General features: G+C 43.3%; 1 protein-coding gene across 4 annotated transcripts in view; it reads right to left on the reverse strand.

The window, feature by feature from the left end:
- cdh4 (cadherin 4, type 1, R-cadherin (retinal)) overlaps positions 1–20349 on the reverse strand; it is a 230048-nt gene that overhangs the window by 6672 nt on the left and 203027 nt on the right. For 3 of the 4 annotated variants that reach the window (XM_086040753.1, XM_086040755.1, XM_086040757.1), the window contains 5 exons: positions 19068–19240; positions 10188–10325; positions 7082–7267; positions 6665–6918; positions 2224–2375 (listed from right to left, as the gene is read on the reverse strand). In XM_086040753.1, the coding sequence (XP_085896879.1) occupies positions 2224–2375; positions 6665–6918; positions 7082–7267; positions 10188–10325; positions 19068–19240 (903 nt within the window). The remainder of the gene's footprint in view (positions 1–2223; positions 2376–6664; positions 6919–7081; positions 7268–10187; positions 10326–19067; positions 19241–20349) is intronic. The other variant, XM_086040754.1, reaches the window with a different exon arrangement.

Here is a 20349-nt window from a genome sequence, read left to right on the forward strand (position 1 = left end):
ATATTCGCACAAAATGTAACTCGGCACATTTCGGGAGAACAGCGCTGTTGGTTTTAGTTTGAGTTGTCTTGGAAAAGACATGAAAAAAAAAAAAAAGACATTTGAAGACTCCAGAAAAAAAAGGACACATTTCCGCATTTTCCTGAATAGAAAAGACACATTTCATCAAGTTGTAAGGAACAAACTTAATTAGCGAACATTTGATTTCATCCGACGCGTTGGACCAAAAAACGAGCAGGCGGCAAAGAGCAGCGACCTCAACTCTTGTTGAATTGCATACAATGACAATAAAGGCGATTCTGACAAACGATGCTTTCAAATTGACAACTAATAAAAGATCGTCTACTCCGAAGGTCGCGACATTTCCAACGGCAAGACGTATATTGTTGCCTACACGAGCGGAGGCACTTTCTACCAGCAACTCATCAGTGTTACTTTAACACTCTTCCCTCTCCGACGCTAACTTGGTGCATCAACTCCATGAAGGTCCGTTGCCGAAAGGCCTCGGGCCCATTGGCGGTCTTGTCATGGATTGGATGCGAGCTTTCTTGCTTCCTTTTTTTGCGCGTCACTTCAGCGGAATAAGTAAACCGATTTCAGTCAAAGCGGATAATGTAGCCTCGTTGACACCGGGCGCCACAATCGATAGACAGATGACACTTTGAGCCTGAGTTGGTGTGCTTTATTCCTCCGTGGAATAACAACACCCGGGCCTTACACGGAGAGCAAGCTGCTCTATTGTAGCCATTTAGTTGCTTGTACACTGTTGCGCCGAATGCCTGCTGTTGACATTGACATTTTATTTGATTATGATCTGCTCGTCACAGGTTGATGGGAGAACGCGCTCCCCGGCAAGCCGCGGCCACGTAGCGTCATTCATGGCGACCCAAACACATTCAGTACGCTTGAACCTTGACTGATGAAATCTCTTTGCAACTACTTGTTGGTTAACAAGGTAGTATTGGTTAAAACTTCAAAAAAAAAAAAAAAAAAAAAAAAATCTACTTTGTAGAATGTGCGGTGAGTCTGTTAACCCTTTCATGCATAGTGGTCACTACAGTGGACAGCTATTTAAAAGTTGCTTTCGCCTATATCAATTCATCTGAATTTTTATAAATATTTCTAACCCTCTCATGCATGAATTATGATTTAATGTTATTATTTAAAATATAATTTTTTAAAAAATATTTGTAACCCTCTCATGCATTAATTATGATTTAATGTTATTATTTAAAATATAATTTAAAAAAATATTCGTAACCCTCTCATGCCTTAATTATGATTTAATGTTATTATTTAAAATATAAATATATTTTTTAGATGAATTAATATAGGCGAAAGCAACTTTTAAATAGCTGTCTAATGTCGTGACGCACGAAAGGGTTAAAAAAAAAAAAAAAAAAAAAGTTAAACCATCAGACGGAATATGCTCAACTACCTGGCTTGTTTTGCAGTGGGTTTGATTCCCAGTCGGTATGCTAATTCGCTGCTGGTCCCAAGCCAATATGAAAAAAAAAAAAAAATGAGTGGGTCGTGTCAGGAAGGATAATTGGCATAAAAGATTGTGCCAAAAAATGTAAGTCACTCCTGATAGGACAAGCCCAAAGTCACAATAACAACGTGGAAGAACGTGGTCCGAGTTTGAAGCCCTTTGCAACATGACACGTGTTCCCTTCCACCAATTTGTAGTCATTTTGTCTCGGACCTGTTATTGAAATTGTTAAGCTAACTTCCATTTATACATTTGGAATACTGCTGTACTGCTATTAAAGGAGCATGCTTGAGTGTGAGAGTAGTGCCGTACTGCATATTGTGCTGCCGTGGCTGTAGCGAGGCGGCGAAAACTGGCCCGGCTACGACCTCCTTTGTGTAAATATCATCAAGTGAGAGTAATCAAGAGTTTGCGTTTGCGTGTTATGTCTTAATTGGGGACTATGGGGAATGGTGATTTAAACAAAGGCATTGTCTAAGCTCACTTTCATCTCGGGCTCCATTGTAGTTATGGTTTTCATCAGGGGGCTGAAATGACTGTGAAAAGCATATACTGTAATGTATAATCAACTAATGATACTATTACATACACGAAATTGCACCTGCAGTTGATTGTTTTTAGGAATAGGAGCGTAGTGGTCTACTCTATGGCAAATGTTTATCACCAGGACATGTTTGGAGAAGCGAACACATCAGCGGTTGTACTCGTCAAACATTGTCATCCTCACTTACCGGACTTACCATTGTCGAAGGCCAGAAATGTGGCCTCATATATGTTGTTTTTCACGTACATGGACTCTCGGTCAAGTAGGGCCATCGTCGTTATCTGACCGTTGGTCCTGTTGATCCTCAGCCAGTTAGCGGGATCTGATAGCTTCGAGTACCTTTGGCACACAGACGCCCGGGAGAAAGACAAATTCATCATTAAATCCAACAGTTTACAAGTTTACAATACTATATTTACACCCTCCCCCCCCCCCTCCAACAGTATGACGCTATCTTCGAAGTTGCGGACCGCGTTCGGATGTGCCGTACATACCAGTACATAAAAGCTGAACGGTGTCATAATCATCTTTTGATATCAAACCAAAATATTTTCAGTCAACAGCAAAAATAAAGCTTTTATATTATTATATTATTATATTATATTATACGGTTCCAATACGATGGGATAGGACAGTATATGCACACACATTGGGCACGATATTCATTGAGCGTGCCACACATAGACACGAATGATTGGGGCGGAGGGCCGTGTATAAGTGTCCACTGTGATCAACCCGAGCCAAATTTATATCATCCGCACGTCTGCTCGCAGTTCCTTATAAGCGTACTTTGTGCGCCTCGACCTAAACGCGGGACACGAGCAAATCAATTTCTTCTTCTGGCATGCCAAGGACTACCAGCGTAGCTCTTGCGCAATACATTTAAAGGGGAATGTGTGGAGTCACTTCGATTGGCATTGAGTCAAGTCGGCTGTTGTCACGCCCACAACGGCGCACCCGCATGATTTGCATTAATTCTCAAAGGTTTTTGTTTATCAGAAATACCTATCAGGTAAATGATTACCTTTTGAAAAGTGCAGCTACGTGGAGAGACGGAACATATGCTTGCCAAACATACCGTGGCAGTTAATTAGCATCCAAACATGAACGCGTAATGCAAAGCAGTTGAACCGCACTCTCGACTTGAGCGCTCTTCAAACCCATGAGGGAAAAACTGCAACTTTCATTATCACTGATGTGACAAAGTCAACAGAGCTGAAACTGACAACTCCAATTATAGACGACAAATTCAATTAACAACTGTTAACCACTGAGTGAGAGACGATTCTCTCTCCTTTACCGCCGTTTGAATTGGTGCCCGTTCGAGTTGATCACAAGATCCCAGAATAGCTATAACGCTTATTCACACTAAACTTGGTGGAAGGTGTGGGCCGACAAAGGTGACAGCAACACTAAACTGAGTTCCGTGTATTCAGAGGTCATTTTATTAGGTACACTTGCACGATGCAGATGAGACATAGCGCAAGAGCTATATCAAATTGAATCCAATTTCATAAAGACATCATCAATTGAACAATATTCTTATTACAAATCTGTGTTGTTTTGTAATATTTGGTTGATTTTATCCGGTGACAGGAATGGGAAAATATTTCCGAGTGTGCCAATTCGCTTAATGAAGTGTTATGTGAGTGTAATTAACAGTTTCCACCAGTAACGTGACATTAAAATGTACAAAAATAACAATATGATAACGTTACTCATGACTCATCTGCGATAGGGAAAAAAACAAAAACAAAAAAAAAACAAGCAAAAGACTGGCAAAAGTTCCATTAGTTGCACCCATTGTTCTTTTAATCAGTTTACTGAAATTTACATTGGTGCCGGAGGTGTAATGGAACATGCTGTGATCTTCCGTGCAGGTGCGGGTTCGATTACTGGCTAGTGCCCCGATCCCAGCCACCGCCGAGCCCAAGTTCGAATAAAATAATAGGAAGTGTGCCTGGCATAAAAACGGTGCCAAACAAATCATGCAAACGATTTGCTGTGGGACAAGCCCGGGCATCGCAACAACTGTAGCGTACGTGGACTACAAGAATGACATTTCTATAATCCAACATTTTAACCAACATCAAATGTGGATGATATGTTACAGTGAGTGATCCAAACCAGATTAACCACAAAAACCAGATGGCTAATGGCCTCAAAGCTCTTCTTGAAAATGAATTTCTTTTCGGGAAAAAAAAGCAAAACAAAAAAACTTCAGAAATCCAATCTGGCTTCTTCTCCCATTCACCACTTGCACACCATCTCTGGTGTTTGTGGGACTACTTTTGAGCACTTTTCTGTCGCGCGAGGTCACCCAAAAGCGAGAGCGGCGGCAGCGGTAGAGACGACGCCGTCTAAGCATGAGGTGAGCATCTGCTGCCAAGCTGCTTTGGCGGAGACGGCAGCTCTGAGCTCCTATCAATAACAGAAGCGTACTGGCAGAGAAGAAAAAGCCCGGGTCAGTGGGAGCAAAAGAAAAGACCGGACCGCAAAAGGGGGATTTTTCCCTCACGGGGAAGAGCTCGGGTGACATATTCTGAACGCAAACATGGCCGCGACACTCAAGCTCCAAGATATCCCGACTATTTTCGTGCAAGCACAAACGCCCAATTTTTTTGTTCCGTCGCATTTCTACCGGGTTTGTCGGCGGAAGAGGTCATCGGAGTGACATTAGGAAAAATCGATCACGCTCAGCGGCGCTCACTATAGAGTGGAAGGACGCCGCTGGAGGGCACGCGGGAGCGTCTGGTGTGCAGGGTCGATGCCCGGGTGGCACGGCGCCTGCTGCGTGTCAAACACATTAAGGACGGATGGAGAACACAATCAATTAGGAGGGCGGGGAGACGACGGGGACCCGAGCAGGCGAGACCGACAATGCCCCACTCATTATATGGTGACCTCTTAGCACCACACCGGACGACTGGGAGGTAACAATGTCTTAAAAGTTTGGGCCGCTGGAGAATGTCAGTGCGCAATGTGGAAGGAGGATGAACTTTGGCGGAAGTGCTCCCTGTGGATAAAAATACGGCACCAAACTGTGGACAATGCACTAAGAAGGAAAGTCAAGTTTAACCTTCAGCTTACTTTTGAATGAGTGAATTTTGGGGGGAATAAACAGAGAGAGAGAGAGAGAGAGAGAGCACGGCAAACAAAACTAGTGAATATTGGAATTTCAAGTCATATTTGGCGCGTCTATTGGAGCTGCGAATGCCAACGGGATACTTTGCAACCGGGCTTGGGCGACTCTAAATTTGAGCACAATTGTGTCACAATTGACTAATCCTCAACGTGACGCCATGTTTGATCTTTGGAAATCGAGATTTGCTTTATTAACTTGACATTTTCTATATGACAGAAATAACGTTCGGCATCCGCAGTGGTAATTTGCGGCTCACCCAACAATAATTTATACATAGTCAATATAAGGGGGGGGGATTTATGGATATTGATTACGATCCCTGCCATCTGATGAGACACTAATTACTTTCTAGAGGGTTGTGTCCCAAGGCACTATTTACTCATAACCAAGATTTCAAGGTATTCTGGAAACCTAATGAGCCCACTTAAGACGGACGGACCATATACATCCATGTCTTATTCTGAGATTTACGGGACTCTAATTAGTCAAACACTTTAGACACCGTTATCTTGGGGTTTCCGGAATTTCTTTTTGGTTTGTAATGATGGTGTTTTCTGAAAATAACCTGCACATCAAACTCTTTGACACGATAGCAACATTTTAAAGGTAAAAAGCAGAGGTGGTTGTTTTCCTATATTTTGCTGGTCCTTCATTCGTCATTTGCCAGCGTAACCGTCCGTCATCCGTCAGTCCGTCATTTTTTCGTGACAAACTGAATTGTAATGGTGAGTCCGTCCGTCAGAAGTCCGTCGGTCCGTCCCCCCAAAAGAACATCAGAAAAACGGGCGTCCGCCAGTGACGGACTGACGGGTACGATTAGCGATGATTACACTTCCGTCGTTCGTCATTCTTCAATCGTCAGCAAAACAGGCGACCGTCAGCGACGGATTGACGGCCCGTCCGTCAGGCTGATGGGATGCCCGCCTCTGTGTGTGGAGTCGTCGTTGCAGCACGTGTGAACCCTATCCCATCTGATTTTATTGGGAGCCCGGATTAGAACCCCCAACCTTCGAACGGTGAGGGGGATGTGCTAACCACCCGTTCATCGTAGAACATGGTCCGGTTTGGAATATAATGTAAGTGCTCTATCTTTTTATTGATTTTTTTTTTTTATAGTTTCCATGACAATACAAAGCAATATGCTGCTTCCACTAAACCTAAATTTGCTGCAGATATGATGATGCATTGCTTGATGGATTTGAATGTGGGGCATGGCGGTTTTTGCATATTTTTCCCCATGCTTGTGAGGGTTTTTTCCAATCCTCCTCATTACATATTCCCAAAACATACATGGCAGGGTCATCGAAGAAGACCTTCGATTGTCAATAGGTGTGAATGTGAGTGTCGATGCAGGTTTGCCTATATGTGCTCTGGAATTGACGATTTACGAGAATAAGTGGTGCAATCGTAGATTTGAAATATTCAGGTGCGGAACGAATCATAGTCGCACCGATTCAAGAATCCTTCCCACCATAGTAAGTACCTGACAATCTGATGGACAAAGTGGTCCGGGTCCTGAGCGGAAAACACGGTAAGAGTCGTGCCTGCCGGGACGCCCTCCTCAAAGCGGATCATTTTGGGGTTGACAGGAAAGACGGGAGGCTCGTTGACGTCCTGAACCGAGATGGTGACGCCGGCTGTGGACTGAAGCGAAGACTGGATGCCGCTGGCCAAGTGGGCTTGGTTGGACACCACCACGGTCAGCATGAAGGCCCGGTTCATCTCAAAGTCCACTGGCTGGAGAGGAAGTCAAGAGTTGGACAAAAGGAGATCATTTGGAAAAAGAGTCACAGTAAATAATCCAGTGGCATTTCTCAGAAGACAAAAGTTGACCGACTGCACATCTGAGGGTTAAAAGCGGATGCAAAGTGTTGCTCATAAATATCATTCCAACACTCGCCTTTATTACAGTCAGCATGCCCTCATTTGTGACGGGGTTGGTGCGGATGGTGAAATGTCCCGAGGGGTCCCCGCTAACAATGCGGTAGACGGCGTTCCAGTTGGGACTGTGAGGCTGATCCCTGTCCACCACCGTCAGGTTGGCTACCACCACATTCACCTTGTTCTCTGGCACCTCTCCGGAAAACTGCAGAGAGTAGGAAAAAAGGGGAAAAAATGTACATTGCAAAAGCGACATTTGCTACATTGACATTTCGCATATTTGGCAAATCCATCCGTTATCCAGTTTGGACACTGCTCGTCCTCGTTGGTCCTCGTGGATGAGCTTGAGCATATCTCGGATGACTTTGCACAGGAGGCAGGTTACACCCCGGCTTGGTCGGTTGCCATCCAATCACAGGGCACATCAAACTGTCACACTCACATTCCGTTTTCTGGGCGAATTTACAATCTTAATCTTCCATGAATGGTACATGCGTGCTTTTGGAAGTTGGGAGGGGGCCACAGAAAATGTGCGCGAGGCAACCTCAGAGCAGACGTGCTAACCGCAAACCCCACCGTGCCGCTATTTGTCAAATCGGTGTCTTAATATCAAGTTCAATAAGTATTTTACTGTAACTAAGGCAACGGTAGATATATTCTTGCACTAATGGTCCTCATTAAACCGCAATCTGAAACAAGTCCCTTCTGAACTAACTGGGTGACATGTACACACACACACACACACACTAAGGGCTCTCATTTTCAAATGATCAGCCATGTTGGCTCTTGTGAAGAGGTAAACATGTTTTTCGAGTGTATCTGCCAGCTGCGGTTCACTAATGGATTCATCTTCATGAGACTCAAGTAGGATGTGAACTTGCTCCCGACTCTACCTCCTCTTTAGCCGTCCCCTGCAAGTACGACCCAGCCGACAAGCGCAGGGACTGAAATTAAAAATGCGGCATCCTTCACTGGCCTTCATTTTTATCCTCACCCCGAGCTCTTAAGCACAGACAACTAAAAAAAAGCTTCCAAGCCAGTTTGGCCACACTGTCTGGAAGTGAGGGCGGCGTCCAAAATGGCCTCTCTCTCTCTCTCTCTCTCTCTCTCTCTCTCTCTCTCTCTCTCTCTCTCTCTCTCTCTCAACAGCAATGTGTCATTCAGGGAACGAGCGTGGAGCAAACACAATTGCGGCTCATTGTTACAAGGGACCAGAGTCCACTTTGCAAATGGAATTGAAAGTCCAATTGAAGCAAAGTAAATAAGTAAAATCTCATCCAAACGCATTTGTAACACTCTGCCTTCTAGCCTATTGCGCCGTACAAAGAAAAGAAACGATTAACATCTTTATGGATCAATAACCCTAAAAAATGTGTTATGTTTTAATGGCTTGAATATGGAATGCCCTCATAGTGACTGAAAAATATATGTTGCCACAGATATGAACTGTGATTTTCGAGCCATAAAGGCCACAGGAATAAATCAATTGAGGCCTATGAGGATGGGCAGTGGTGGTCAGAAAAAAGTATTTCGACCCCAAATTATCTTTACCATAATATGTTCTATGCGCCTCCACGTGTCTAAACACGGCATTCTGATTCATATTGTATTTGTGGAATAAGAGTTAATCCACCCATTTTTAGCCATCTCAGGAGGCGGCCATTTTGTTACTTTCTGTCGACTGGAAATGACATCACAGTTGCTCAGGTAACGACCAATCACGACGTACTTTCTGAAGCTGAGCCATGATTGGTTGTTACCCGAGCAACTGTGATGTCATTTTCAGTTGACAGCAAGTGACAAAATGGCCGCCGCTAAAATGCCGAAAAACGGGTGGATTAACTCTTATTCCACAAATACAATATTAATCAGAATGCCGTGTTTAGACTCGTGGGGCTGCATAGAACACATTCTTGCAAAGATTACTTTTGGGTTGACTTCACATTTAAAGCAAAAACAATGATTTCTGATGCACAATTAGCATTAAAAAAAATGCTACTACACTAAAAGGTAGTTAGCTAGCAAAGTGGAGAGCAGCAGAGGGAAGCGTGGATCCAGACATTACTATTCTGTCAGCCTCTCACAGATGACTTTTGGGGCAACAATTGCCTCTTTTTCCCTTTCCTAATCTAGTACCACCCCCCCCCCCCCCACCCCCACGGCTGTTCTTGTACCACTACAATGTGCTCACAGGACACATCCTAGAATTGAGCAAAAGGCTTTTCTGTCTTACGTTCCCGTATTTGCGAATGAAGTGGCCGGCAAGTTTATGCTGCACATGTCGGGGCTGTCAACGGCCAAACTCTCGGCTCGGGAGTTTGTCGATGCGCAACACTGCAGTTGACTGCTGTCGTGAGGACTGGCGTCCGCAGCCAGCCGCGCGATATGGAGGACGGGGCGGTTGTGCGAGGAGTGGCGGTCTTGTTTGGTGCGCTCCAGCACTGACATCTGGGGAGCTCTTATCAGAGCATGCGGCTGGAACTGTCCCGGCATGCGGGGGGGTGGGGGGGGTGGGGGTGGGCGAGAGTGAAGCCAAAGGGACGAGGATCACGGTGTGCGATGCTGCTGACGCCGCTTTCGCCGCCCGCAGCTTCTCAGGCAGAAAAGCAACGGAATCTCTTTTGACATAGGCGCTGTATATTGTATTGATAAGGCCAAGCCACGGGATGTGAACATATAAAACGTTCGCATCAACCCCCAGATGACGATGAACTTTTCTTTCCAAGCAGAGCTTTGCTTGTCAATAACGCACACATACGTCTCCGGCCCTGTATTATTGTCACACAGTGTTTCATTCGCTTTCACTGCTATTCAGTCAGCGTGGATGCGTTATGAACCGTACACGGTATTTATTTCTGCTGCACGGCTGCTTTCCACTCATCTCGGCCTTCACAAATGTGACATAAAAAAGTATGGCTTCTATAACAGGACGGGCGTTAAATGTCCTATTTTTACAAGATACAATTCTTTCTCGCTTGTGAAGAATCTACGGTGTTAAATTTAGCATGACGCCGTTATGTAAGACCAAAATTTTACTAGGATACTTTTGCTATCTCGCAGGAGGTTCGACATGTGATGTGATGCACCTTGGCTCAAGTCCTAACGTTTCTTAGTTTCGGACTCACCGTCCTGACTGTCAGTTCCGGGGGATTGTCATTGATGTCGGTAATGGAGATCAGGGCTGTGGCGGTGTTGGACAAGCCAAAGTTTAAGTTTCCTTCCATGTCAGTGGCCTGGACAATAATGGTGTACTGGGAGACTTTCTGGAGAAAGAAGTGGAGATAAACAAAAAAAAAAAAACATCAACAAACATGGTACAGGTCGAATAAATAACACCGTTTAGTTGTATGGGGGCAAGCCTTCTTAAGATTTGAAAGGTATGTTTGACTGCGAAATTAACATTGTAGATGTCAACAATGGTGTTCTGACCAATCTAGTAAATACATTTTGAATAGTTTGAATTTTCATTCAAGCTATGAATGACCAATATCTATAATTCAGTTGTACCTAGTCAAAACTGAATTACACTGAATGTCACTTTGCCTGCTTGCCACACATTATTACAAAGATATAAAAAATTCAGTTGCCAATCCGCTAGTAAATTACAGATATCTGCAATGGAATTGTAGATATCTGTAATTCCAATTATAATTCCTGTTGAAGGCATCTATAACTCCTTTTCACAGACCGAGCTAAAACTTAATTTAAGAATATCCGCAAAGGAATTAACGTGATGTGAATTGTACGGCATCTCAAACGAGTTACAGAGAAACTCGATTCAATCCCGTTGCAGACGCACGTACCAGTATGTCGTTTTACACAGAACCAGTCGAAATGACATTACAGATAACTGCAATGCCAATTGTGGATAGGAAGAATGCCGTCACGGATATCTGAATTTGCGTTTTTTTTGACTCGGCAAAACTTGCAGGTATGTTGTTCAACGTTATGACAGCTTGCAGTAAAAGCCTGTGTGCGCCATCTTATTTATTACACGGCAAACAGTCAACGGCATCTCCAGTGGCACATTGCGGTGGCTGTCCATGGTGCTGAAACGGAACCAAGAAGACGCCTGCATGGAACATGCAATAATATCTTACAATAGTTAGTGTCGCTCTAATGTCTCGCGCAAGCTTTAATGAGGCAAGGCCCCCATTTTCACGCCACCAAATAAGTAGTCCCACAAGAGCGCAAATGGTTAAGCGAAGACTCATTTCATGTTTTCTTTCATTATTAGTTCCTGTTGGTGAAATGGCTGTCCCATTATTTGTTTTCGTATAGTTTATATTCTGCTGTATACTTTGAAAATAATGGTTGTTGGGTGCATAATATGGATTGTATTAGTACACATATTGTCGCATTATTCCAAATCCGCCAAAGCGTTGTGTATTTCCACCCAGGGCAATCGTGACAGTATTCATAGCTCCTAAGTGGTCTCTTTCTAAGTCCACACAGTCCTCCATTGAGTCAGGGTGCAGGGATGGAGTAGGAGGGAATGGACGTCAAGGACAAGTCAGTGTCGGCAGCGGCTTTGTTCAACACGCACGGCATAGTGTATCCCGTTGATAATCTGCTGTTGACAGCCTACTTTTGCCTTTTTCATCCTTGTGTTTGTGTGCTTTGTCGAGCTGCTCTGTAAGCTAATGTCTGCGGGAGGAATAAGGAAAGCATTTTTTTTTTTTTTTTTTTTTTTGCAAGGACTTCCCAATTTCATTTTCATTGACACTCTCGTGCAGTCACATTCTGAGAGTCGTCTGATCCCCACCTCATCTCAGTCTCTTGGACCCTCTCTAACCACTCTTACGCAACCATTCTTTTATTATTATTTTTTTTTTGTAATTAAAGATCCATCATGTTTGAGATACATATGCATCATGAAGATATTTCTAAAACCAAGCTGAGTTCATTCGGCCTTTCTCCGAGTCATCGTGAAGTGCACAAAAACTCTCATTACTCCACGGCCAAACAATCGTATTAATGATCGGTTCCAACCTGACCTCTATCAGAGTTGTAATGAAATATCAATAACATATCGCCTTCATAAAGCCCTTTAGACTAAATGACACTCTTGGCAGTCTCATTAAGATCCAGTCACATTTATCGATTCAAGGATTGCGCCAGAAACCAAATCTATTGCTTGGGGAATCATTTTAATGACGACGGCCAGCAGGTGGCGCTCTTATATAATTGGGGATGAGAAGGACGCATCCTTGCACCTGCAGGGTTTTTATCTCTCATCAGAGGCTATTTGGCTGTTTACGGCCCTTCTAGTGCACACATGCATGTCGACTAATGGTCCAGTGTGATGGAACAGGTGGGAAACGCATGCATCCCCCCCGCGCGCGCGTGCGCGCGCACTCGCACGCACACAGCCAAGTGCACTTTGTAGTCCGAAAGTGGCCAAACAAGCTAGTAAGAGGCTCTCTAATGAGTCCTGTAGAAATGCTGAGCAGTTCAATTAGAGTCCAACACTGCTTTCTTTCTCCCAAAATCCCAAAGCATTTTTTTCTGCACATGCAAAGTGTGTTTTAGGCCGCTGAAATTTGACTTACCAGCGTTGCACAATCGAGGTTTTGAGCATAACTGAAAGGTAACTTGAAAATGGAGACAGTTCGGTTGGTTTATTGTTTTTGTTTGTTCTTATTAGTCAAGTGAGACAGTATGGAGGAACAGCACCCTTTGGGGCTGTTGTGTATTTTCCAGCAATTACTTTCTTTCGGCCTAAATGTTCTTATTGTGGGAAACAACATTGCTGGTACACCTCTGTTAGTGAAAGATTTTATTTTATTTTTTTTAAATAAAAGAAATAATAAGAAAATTAGTAATTATAAATTTAAAAAAAGAGAATTAACCAATGAAAATTGATTTAAAAAAAAACTATCTTGAACCACAATTCAAAACAATATCAGATTTGTTTGTTGTCATTGTTTAATTTTTATTTCTTTTTATTAACAGACGGATACCAACAATTTTGTCCATGTGTGTACGTGTACTTGCTGAGCAAGGTTGAATAAATGCTCTACAATTTGATATTGACCCAATTTTACCATTAAAACAACGAGAAAAACAACAGTAATGGTCATTATCTTTTTTTTTTTTAAACTATGAATCAATAATACCACCAATCTATATTGGCAGGCAGCCACATCTATGTGACCATGCCTTATTTGGGTTGAGTTGAACCCAATTCATATACAGTAGTGCACTCGTCAATCGTTAACAGAAACCATTTGAAGTATGCAAATCAACAAAAAAAAAAAAAAAAAAAAGAGCAGGCATATCACATCAAAACAGCTCTGGTCACATACCGGATTCAAAATATGAGCCAGACTTGAATATAGCTGCTACAATAAAGACAACAGACGGCACGAGATTTAGTTAATCGTCCTAATCAGCGTGACCATACATTAGACGGAACATGATGAATTAAACAGGAACATGACAAACACAGAAATACTTTAAAGAAATACAACATGGGAAGAAAGAGAAGCCGAACAAAAGTGACAAGGACTCCTTGTCCCCCTCCTCCCCCGCCGCGAAAGAACAAATGACAATACCTGATTACCTAAATTGATCAAAACAGTACAAACAAACAGTGAAAGCTTTCGAACCCGCTGTCCAATAAAAGCCTTTTACAATTAATTACATTTCAAATCACATCACATCTTAGAGGGTGGAGAAGCAATAATCGGTTTGTTCGACAACCTCACTTAAAAGGAATATTAGATAGCCAGCTAGTCACATAGCTTGACCCAATCCGGGAATTACCGTATAAAGCGCTCAGTGTTTCTTCCCATGAAACTACATCTTTAGTTATCTGCCCGTTTCTGAAAATGTGTCTGTGAGTGAGCGGCGAACATAATAACCACCCCGACACCGAGTTTCTCGACGTGGCAGCCAACGATGAGGCGGAGCTGCGGCGTTAGCACAGATTAGCATTGGTTACCAGCATAAACTTCCAAATAATGCTATCATCATGTTTGTTCAAGGATGTTTGCTAGCTTGTCGCGGTCGGGGGCGGATTTGTGTTCGGTGATTTCGTGCTCCGCACCGCTACACCGATTGCCAAGTGTATTTGGCAGGCCTCGGTGACAAAATGCATTCTTCACAAGTGATGACGCAATTTGAGTGTCTACGGCCGCTCGCTTTAAAGCGCTTGCATTCATGCTTTCATCGTCTTGGGTACCGTGGGCTATGCTTCCGCTAGTTGAACCGAGTTGGGATGTTTGTGAGCCAGGCCCCCTTGTCCAATATCCGTGACCACTTCCGCAATTCCGCCACATCTACACAGCCCTGTTCAAAGGTCGGGCTTTTGTGCTATTAGAAAAACTGAAAGAAAGAAAAAAATGTCTGCGGGTTCACGTAACAAAAGTTATGTTGAGGGAGATTACACCTTTTAGACTGAAAATAAAATCTACAAGGGGGAGTGCGATAAAGTGTTGGAACAAGAGCATAAAGTGCAGCAAGGAAAGTTTCTCAAGCAAGGTTCAATACAAAGTTCAGACTATATTGAGAAGATATTTTTTCAGCTCTCTTGATTCAGAGTTGGCTACAAAAGGGCCTCATCCACCTCCATGCCTCATTACTCCTCAGTCAGCAACCTGCTCACAATTCTCCAGTGGATTTGCTGGCTTGCTCCTGGATGCTCTGCTGCGAGTTAACATAACTCTGACTCTCGCAGACAATGCAGCCCCCCCCCCCCGGCCCATTTTAAGGATGCATACTCACCAGGTGGAATCCAAAGATACTAATAGAGCCAGATTGTGGGAACTCATCCCCTGCAGACAGCACAGGCCGAGGAGTCCTGCATCGAGTTGGCATCAGCGGTGCGGACAGTCTGGCAAAGGGCCACATCGCATCACGCCACACCAGACTGTTGGGAGGCTTTGGGCTTCGGTGAGGGGGGGGGGGGGGGGGGGGATAGAGACATTCTGGGGTAATGAAAGACAGCAGTTGTCTTTGCCAGGCCATCCGCCGCTTACAAAAGAGCGCAATCTCGCCAGCTGTGGAAGCAAGATGCGCCTGGAGGATTTGAGCGATGTTGAAAATACATTGATCAAGTTATTCTAATTAGCGGTTTCCAACTGGAAAACAATAGGAATTGCAACTCTTTAAAAAAAAAAAAAAAAAAAAAAAAGGATCAAAAGAGAAGCGAGAACAACCTGTGTTCTTTATTTGGAACAGTTGATGCTGGAGTCCATCCATCTGGAGAATAGATTTGAAAACTTATACAACTGGTCTATAAAATCTATAAATCAGTGAAGGTCCTTTAGGTCCTGATCACATCAACGGAATGCTGACGGAATATAAGTCCAGTGGGGCTCCGAGGTCAGCAAACCTAAGTATCAATCAAGCCCCCCTTTTACCCCAGGACGGGAAAAAAAAATCCTGGAGCCCGTCCGTCCCTGCTTGAATTCTTTTGCCTTTAAATTTTACATTTTAACTGCGCACATTGAGTTATCCCGCGTATGAAATGCGCTATAAAAATAAAACTGCCTTGCCTAGATGACTCCCAATACGTAGAAATCGTAAACCCAAACACAGATAAAGGAGTATGAATTACAATTGAAATCTTTTCGAGTGCACTGTATCCTTCCGGCAGCAAACTTTTTCGAAACATTACGATCCGCGTACGGTGAAAAGTTTCCTATACAGCGAATGGATGACTTCAATTGATAGGCCGAGTAAGTGCACTACTTCGAATCTTGAGCTGTGGTGTTAGAGAACGGCCGGATGACGTCACAGCGAACTTTGAGCTTTCATTTAAAAGTCTTATTGGCTCATGACTTTTATGAATAATAATTGTGCGAGGTGATCAGCGAGTGAATTACGGTGTAATGGCCCAAAATGTGCTTTCTAAGGTCTCCGTGACCTGGAATTTCTATCCAACAAAATCTAACAATGGCTACATTTACACGGAAAGGTTTATTCGGATTAAAAACCCGATCGGAATAAAAACGCTTCATGTACACCCGCCATTCGGAATATTCTGATCTGATTTTGATCAAGATTTTATCCCGAGCGAGAGTGTTAACTCGACGTAACAGCGCAAATGGGAAAAATATGCGAAATAAAGCTAACATTTAAAGTAGAATTGTTGACACGGACGTCACTACCGCTTCTTCTTCTACGACTATTTCCGGTATATTTGGTCAATCCGCGCATGTCAAAATAATTTGTTCCGATCGAAAGTGTGACGCATGAACACGCAAGTCCTGATGGGATCAATATTTTTCGTGTCCATGAAAACAGTGCATCCGATGATCATTTTAATCCGAACCGATCGGATTAAAGACATTATGTCCACGTGAACGTAGCCAATGACATCTTTTTAGACTTTTTGTGTCAGATGGCAGGAATTTGCTAAAAATAGGCTTACACTAGCAGGTTTTCATTTGACACGTTATTGCGTCAATACCTGCACGTAGAGCATCCATTTTTTTCAAAACATGATTTACTCTTTTCAGTGCCCGAAATGTCCTCCATGAACATTGCGACATTCCTCAACTCCTCCAGCACACTACAACTCCCACTACAACCCTTTTTTTTTTTTTTTTTTTTTGGCCCACCCTGTACAGTAAATGATATGATGAGAAAAGGAGCGGCTAAAGTCACCTTGACATTTAACCTTTATTTATGTATTGATTTTCAAACCTAACGGCAAGGAGCACAATTTGGCCAGCATTCCTTCTCAGGATTTGCTTCCGACAAAGAAACAGATGGCGACCCCTAAACGCGGCAAGTCATCTTAGGCTGGCATGATTAGCACCGAGCAAGTGGAATACTTCTCGTAAGCCTGTCGAACGGAGCGTGTGGAAGCATGTGGGCTGAGAGGAGAGAGGCAGAGGCAGGTTATTGCCGCAGAATGCTTATAACAATAATTGGCCTTCAAGTGATGTCGGGGGAAGCGATAACTAGGCTAAACCCCATGTAACCCTTTTCTCCTCGATATAAGACAAACCGCTTCACCTGTTAATTATCACATGAATATTCTAATTAAACACCACCGCGGTGGAATGCGGATGAGCTGAACTGCGAGGGTAAGCAGTGAGGAGGGCGCAAAGGTGTTTCCACGACTTTCATTGTTGACACAAAAGTGGGCGGGATTGCCGCGTTTTCATTGCACGGGTTCAGCGAGACACATGGCGTCGATCTAATCGTGTTTGTTAGTCGGTGTCGGCAAAGAATGAAAACGCGTGTGCAAACGCGTCGGTGTGACTGAGTTTGTTTTGTTTTAATGAGCTTAACAGCAGGCGGGTGAACTCTCAGTTGTGTCACACCTTTGGTGAGGCTTTCATATCACAGACGGGGGGGGGGGGGGGGTAGGCTTGCGTACGTTTTGGATGAATGAGTTTCCTCTGCCTCACATCAGCTGCTGTTGGGCCAAAATGAGAGCAGGAACACAAAGCTGGCCCATGTTCGCTCAACTCTCTGATAGTGTTTCGCCCCCCCCCCCAAAAAAAAAAAAAAAAAAAAAAAAAAATCGTCCGCGTAATCGTCAGCAAAAAATGCCAAATGTGGACTTGGAAGAAGCGACAACACGAGACGTTTTGTTCGGTACGTTCAAGTTTTGTTCTTTAAATTGTAACTGTGACTTTTCTAAACATGCTTTACTTTTACGCTGTTAAATGCAGCTTTCATCTCTGTTTGGCTCGCTGGGTTTAATGCTGAGAGTGACCAGTGGGACTTCTCAGAATATAAACATTATGAGATACAATCAATAGTGCTTTTATGTCCGTTGTAAAAATCAACCAAGTAAGTTACGAGATGAAATTACAGTCATTACGAGGGCATACAAATTTAAATGTTTCCATGGATTTGCGATCCAGATATTTTCGTTTGAGCTTCTCGCAGCAAGAAAAAATGCTGCTCTCAACCACCTGCATCGCGTGAACATGGATGAACCCTGAGTGACCTCCCTCATTAGTATTAGAGTGAGGTGGAAGCGGGACAGCTTGTGTTATGGTGGTTTCGGTGTGTGGGTTTAAGGATACCCAAAGCAGTTGGAAAAATACACCAGCAGCAGATGAGAAAAACAAAAATGGTGGCATTCTAAAGACCTCATCAGTAGAGAGGGCTGTTAGATTTATCTTTATAGTTGCTTTGCTCTTAAGTCCGGGAAAAAACAGTCAGCTATGAGGGAGGCAGTCTGTGATTTGAAAAAAAAAAAAAGTTAAAAACCATAGGGCTATTTCATGTTCTTGCTAATTTGGGGAAGTTATATCATTAAAAAATTGTCTATTTTGTCTTTGTGTCTCTTTTATACTGGTTTTATTTTGCAAAAAAAAAGTGCTATTTCCCCTTCTTTAACTCATTCACTGCCGGACATTTTCGGACCCCTTTTTTACCCTAATGTTTGAAAAAAAAAAATACAAATAAATTCCTGGGATTGAATGGATGGACTGCGAAAAGATGAGTAAATTCGTCAATGGCAGTGAATGAGTTAAAGTGGAATAAAACCCCCAAATTTTCTTTACAATGTGTTCTATTCACCCCCACTAGTTTGAACATGGCATTCTGATTACAATTGTCTTTGTGGAATATGAGCTAAGCAGCAAAATCCCCCCGTTTTTTGCCATCTCAAGGGGCGGCCATTTTGTTACTTGCTGTCGACTGAAAATGACATCACACTTGCTCAGGGCTCTGATAACGACCAATCATGGCTCAGCTTCACTAAACAAGTGAGCTGTGATTGGTCGTTACCTAAACCCCGAGCAACTATGATGTCATTTTCAGTCGACAGAAGTGACAAAATGGCCGCCCACTGCGCTAGCTAAAAACGGGTGGATTTCTCATATTCCAGAATGAATATTAATCATATTAATCCGATAAATTCTGGGTTGACTTCCCCTTTAAAGATACGAAACATTAAAATGGTGGTGTTATTTTTGGATTAAGTGCATTTGAATTTATTCCAACAGTGGAAAATCCAGCTCGGTCAAAGGTGCGACTGTACTTGGAAAACGATTTGAGTGTCACACATACACACACACACACACACACACCTCTCTGTCCAGGCCGGCTGCAACTGTAACGATGTCTCCGGTCTCGCTGTTGATGGTAAACATGTTGGGGATGGGGCTGTGCGGCGTCTGCGAGAGAATGCGGTAACGAACCATGCCGTTAGCTGTGGTGGAGTCATCCGAGTCGCTGGCTGTCACTTGCATAACAGATGAGCCTGCGGAGAGAAAACACGACGACGTCTTCAACGCCTAAAATAAGCACTGTGAACATCAAGGAAAAAAGTAAAGCATCAACACAAGCAGCTGGCATTCAGCAAAGTACAAAGAAAAATGAGAACTAAGAAGTTTCTTAATGCTGTCATTAATGAAGTCTGGCAAAATATCAAAGGGCAGCAAATTTATTTAAAAGCTCCGCAACAAGTCTGCCCGAATTTGGAAATTGCTTTGACATACCGTGTTATCTGGCGGCAACTTTTCCAGCGGAAGGTATTATAAAGCGCACCAAAACAAAACTTGTTATATAAATTTCACACGGTGCTGTTTTGTCCGTTGTTTATAGCCGAGATAGTGGAAGATAGTTCCCACCGCTACAAACGAGCGGCAACGGGTCTTGTCTCATTTTCCTCATCCATCATTTAAATCCTCAGCGCCACTGAGACTGCCCTTAATGCTCCAATGCTCCGTCTTTATTTTATTCTTACACTAACAAATAAACACTCCCATTTAATACAGAGAGCACAGAGGCGTGCACGCTTTGCTATGCTCCTCGTTTTTGGGGCTACACATTTTAGTAACTTGCTTCTATTGGGATTTAATGTGAATCCCGATGTGAGACCAAATTAGGTAATCGAATCACACACATTGTCCAGTCCACAATGGAGTACTGCTGTTTTCCTTTCTTTTTTTTTTTTTTTTTTTTGCTAAGTATCATCCGAATGACTTTAGGCCTGGTGTGTTTGGGTTCAGGGGGTCTATCTGATCCATGTGTGTACCCCGCATGTTTTTGCAAGAGGCTCCTTTGTCTCTGCAGCCTTCCTAAGGGCAATTATCGATCACTACATGTTTGTCGGCTGGGCCCTCCGCTTCGACCGGGCAATTAGAAACACTTTGTGCTGGCACAAGGAGAGATCTCGAGGCGGGGTTCTGGGAAAATGTCGCTGTGCATCAGGCAGCTGAGATAAAATAAAAATCGTAAAATAATACATAAATAAAGAATCAAAATAAGCCAAAGATGCTTGAGTGAGATGATAGCGTAAGCGAGGGATTCTTCATTAGATTCTCGATGAAAGTAATGGCTAACCATGACCTAAATCTATTTCAAATG

The sequence above is a fragment of the Filicampus tigris genome, chromosome 9, assembly GCF_054856515.1.
Source record: "Filicampus tigris isolate MCC_2025a chromosome 9, RoL_Ftig_1.0, whole genome shotgun sequence".
In the NCBI taxonomy this organism is placed as follows: Eukaryota; Metazoa; Chordata; class Actinopteri; order Syngnathiformes; family Syngnathidae; genus Filicampus; species Filicampus tigris.